Raw genomic sequence first — 4,518 nt, forward strand, 5'->3', positions numbered from 1 at the left:
GTGTGTGTGTGTGTGTATATATATATATATATATTATTTCTGGTGTGAAACTCGCGGGTATTGGAGACATCAGGCACGCGATATATTGATGGGTTGTTATTAGTGAAGATAGGAAAACGTTACCTAATGTGCACTATTGTACGCATTAGAAGACTTGAAACTGTATTCGGTGGCCTTAAAGTGGAGTATATCAGACTATCCTTAAGCCAGAAATAGGTGTGTATTTACAAAGGTACACACCAGCGAGCTTACATCGAATTTATACAACTCTCAAGCACACACCGATATACAGACATATGTGTGTAGTTGCAGCGGCGTGAGTGTTCCAGGTGAGAGACTTGACAATATATTCATCAGCTGCTTATAATGCAACGTAATGTCTTGTTCATGTCAGTTAAAATTACAGTAGTGAGAGCAGGCCGTGCTGTGGTCACATCATGAGATTCAGAAACTAAACGCCTACATCGTGAAGGAGTGTACCAGACGAGACATGATGAGATGTGTTGGTGCTCTCAGGGTATATAATGATTGGGAACTCGGTCACGAGTTCCCAGGAAGTACACAGAAGCAGGTATCGAGTGAATCGACAGTAGTAAAGCGCGTATAGTTCATTTGCTCATACCACGAAGGTGGTCCAAAGATATCAACGACATCTCCAGCTCCCACTCCTTTGCCTTGCAGAAGTGCGTCAAACACAGGCACCCCTGTAGCTAACTTCACTTCACTTAGGCCATATTTCATACGCAGGAATAGCTGCATATATACAATTGTGCACAGATTAGACGTAAGGATACGTTCTCCCATGCCTTATACCTAAGTACGGCAGTGCATATAGTGTGTAGATACATCAGGCCATACCTCGCAAGCAACAATAGATATAAGTACACATTGAAAATAAACTATAACTTTCAATTCTGAAATCACTTTCCCCTGCACGCCATGATGTAAATATAGCTGGATATAGAGAAACGTGCCTAGAAATTAACCTGATACCTGTATCCAACCTCAAACGCAGACTACTACATATAGCAGACTACTGCTTATACTTAAAAGATAGCTGTGCACAGAGAACGAAGCATGCTGGCCATCAAAACAACATGTTAGTAGGACCATGTGTAAGGTATGGGGTATGACTTACATGTCGATTTGGTACAAGTGCGGAAACAGTTCGTGATTTTGAATTTCGCAATAAATTTCAATCAAACACATGATATATACCTTGACAACTCAAGATTCTTATACAATGGCAAATAATGCATTTTGACACAAGGTGAAAAGGGGCTTATCTTCACATGGTTAAAAAGGCCATGCCATTTGCCCTTACGGCGTACATGGCGTCATGACGACTACACAAAGAGAACGTAAAAATATAGAAATATGGACAGCCCAGCCTACATGCGCATTGTGGTATCTCAAAATTGTATATACGAGCAAATACTCCATCTACCGATAATTGATTGAGGCTTTGCCGTGATTTATGGGTGTAGTCACAGTTGCAAAACACTTGCGAGTGCGATGTTCCGTTCAAACCCAGAGAAGTATCAGCCTTAACTTAGGTCACATATAAGCGATCACCAGCAGAACATTTTATTCCTGAAATAGATTTCTACAACTGAATACACCTACACTCAGCGTTCGTTCGAGCGTGTGTCCGCCCGTGTTAATTTTTCAGCACAGAAATTATAACCAAATACACTGCGTTTATTTCGGCCGTTCCTATGCAAAGTAATGAACATCAGATAGCTCATAAGTATGGAGTGTTCACGGTTTTACATCCACCAAAGTATACGCCTGGCACTCTCTGTTGATCACGAATATATGTTAACCTCGGTACAGTATTTACCTGATAGCCTGTCTCACCGTCAATCCTCACGGTTGTCATCTTTGTGTCTCTTCTGTAGTCGTGACCAGCGCTGAGATTGTTGTTTTCTACAACGTACGCATATAAAAGTAGCGTGCTTGTAAATATACACTATCAAAGCCGTGTATACATGCAACCAAGATGTATATGAATGTATGATCCTATAGTTTACGCACGAAAAGTTTAACCTCACAGATATCAACCAGGAAAAGTAAAACTATTTCACACTTACACCTGCTAATATTTGGACAACCTCTACAAATTGTGCATGCGCATCTAGATATAAATAGTTGTATACTATGTTCCACAGGAAAACAGAAGGCTCATCTATGATGCGGACATACGTGAGATTTTGCATACGTGTCCATAGCAATCTTAATGCACTATCAAAGAATATAAATATGCGCTGTTAGTGTTTGTGACAACCATCGCACAAAACTAAGGCTGACAATATTCAGCACTTGTGCTATTTACTCGGCCGAAGAACAGACCTATTACACTCTCGTCGAGTCGTATGGAATAGAATTATCTTGGCTTTAAGCCTGTGGTCACTTATCGCATCAATAGATATGTGTCTGGTTGCGGAAATGTATACCTTCCCATAAAGTGCTATTATTGTTTGTATAAAGCTTACATACTGCATGCACAGTCATTTGAGTTGACTGCGCCTATATACAAGGTCGAAGGTACATACAAGTGAAATGTAAGGCTGTACTCTACAACTATGTATTCATACAAGAGGTGAAATGACTCAAATGAGACATGGCATACTGATTGATATATGTCATATATTTTGTGTTTTAAGTTTAGTTCACGAAAGTACATAAATACGGAGTGTAGCTCATGTATTATTATTTTTTATAAAAAACAAATAGAAAACAAAATGTTTACTGTCCTATCGTGGGGACGTGGGCATACAAATTTAGCTCTGTAGAAAAGTAGTGACAAGTATATTGGTCATCAGTCCTGATTTGGTTTTAATCAGTTTTCGCGCCAATCTATAGAGTTGTAAACCCCAGACTCAATCTCAGTCTCCCCGGGACCCAGAGTCCAAGAGTCCCAGGCCACAATAAAAACACTTTCGTGTCGATGTGATTCTTTGCTCCCGTTCAAAAAAGCGCATACAGTACTTCACTATTACATTGTGCATCGGATAGTATAGTAGTTCTAAGATATACACACTAGTTTCACCCGAGCGGATGTTAATTGGTTTATATTGTATATGTAAGATTAAATTATTGGGCCGTACACGGCGAGCCTGGATATGTATGTGATATATTGTGCATGAGTGCAGATAACTAGCGAGGGATCACTCAGCCTCAGGCGCTAAGTGAGTCTTCTTTTAAAATCTTTTACGAACTTTCATGTAGAGAAGATAATTATATGTTCAAGTTTATCAGCAGACAAAGCGTCACTGATTTGAACTAAGTACGTAGTCTGAGCAACTTCATAAGAAGCTAAATTGTAGTCGAAACCTTGATCAACTGTGCAATGCCTTATCTCTGTAGGAATCCTTGGTGTCTGCTTATCATATAAATAATTTTATTTTAGCACGTCGATAAATCGGATATATACACTTCAATCAAATAAGTATCACCACAACATAGCAGTACAATATGGGAGGCGCTCAGTCACAGCACTTTGTGCGGGTGAGCGATGATATGGATCCGCTGGAGTTCATGTCTATGGTCTTCAACAGCGAGGATCTTGGGACAGCAAAACTATCTTATGTATGTCGGTCGATCGCATTGTAATATTTCTGTATATTCTCCAGTATGTGGTATATAATGCACTATGTAGGTACATATATCTGGAATTGGTGATGAATTCGTTGGGTGGTTCACGTGGTACGCCACTTTTTAAGACATGTGTGTAAATATTGCGTTTGCTGTGCACGAGTAGCATATACTTAAAGCAACCCAATATAGTAGATATTATCCAACAGTTGCTGACAACGATATATGCCTTATATTGAAATGCAGTACTGATGGTGCAACGCAATACTAGAAGCTCATAGTCAAAACGATAATGTGCTAGTCTTCCTTGTCTTTATATATGAATATATATATATATATATATATATAAGTAAATTATATATATATATATTATATATATATCAAATATACACGTGTGTTTTGTATATTCCAAAATAAAATGCTGGTGTGTTCTGGTGAATTGTGCGAATAGTTTTTTATGCATCGAGGTATACACATAGCTCTATACACAGTTTGTGAACAATGTTCATGTAGTTTTTAGCCTAGACAGGTAAGCCAGTATAAAATGTACAATATCGTAGTTTACACAAATTGACGAACTAGTTTTCAAAATAAAACAACTGCGTACATGTTCGGCGAAGCTGTGAGCTCTTTTTGGCATTGATGCCGGCACAAAACGTACGAACATTTGCCTTGAACACTAGATTGCCATTTCTTTTTTTTCGCAATGTGTTCTAGCTGCAGCATCAACTACAAAGTGAGATAGACGAATTCGAAGAAAAAAAATCCTTACGTCCCTGATCCACACTCGAAAGTTGTCATTTATCACTCACACACACATATATATATATATATATATACATTATTTATAATATATATATATATATATATAGTATATATATATATATATATATATAGTATGTAATGTATATTATATATATA

At 38.1% G+C, this 4,518-nt stretch overlaps 2 protein-coding genes across 4 annotated transcripts in view; one reads left to right on the forward strand and one right to left on the reverse strand.

The window, feature by feature from the left end:
* Positions 1-2,623, reverse strand: part of SARC_03298 (hypothetical protein) — a 9,084-nt gene extending 6,461 nt beyond the window's left edge. The window contains exons 1-3 of one of the 3 annotated variants that reach the window (XM_014302920.1): positions 2,556-2,623; positions 1,844-1,929; positions 623-753 (exon numbers count right to left, since the gene is read on the reverse strand). In XM_014302920.1, coding sequence (XP_014158395.1) covers positions 623-753; positions 1,844-1,882 — 170 coding nt within the window. In that variant the 5' untranslated portion in view covers positions 1,883-1,929; positions 2,556-2,623. Of the gene's footprint in view, positions 1-622; positions 754-1,843 lie in introns of all 3 variants that reach the window. The other 2 variants (XM_014302921.1, XM_014302922.1) reach the window with 2 other exon arrangements.
* A 423-nt stretch (positions 2,624-3,046) lies between these two features.
* Positions 3,047-4,518, forward strand: part of SARC_03299 (hypothetical protein) — a gene marked incomplete at its 3' end in the record, with an annotated part of 5,791 nt that continues 4,319 nt past the window's right edge. Inside the window, exon 1 of the mRNA XM_014302923.1 lies at positions 3,047-3,591. Coding sequence (XP_014158398.1) covers positions 3,478-3,591 — 114 coding nt within the window. The remainder of the gene's footprint in view (positions 3,592-4,518) is intronic.

Source organism: Sphaeroforma arctica, assembly GCF_001186125.1.
Source record: "Sphaeroforma arctica JP610 unplaced genomic scaffold supercont1.165, whole genome shotgun sequence".
In the NCBI taxonomy this organism is placed as follows: domain Eukaryota; class Ichthyosporea; order Ichthyophonida; genus Sphaeroforma; species Sphaeroforma arctica.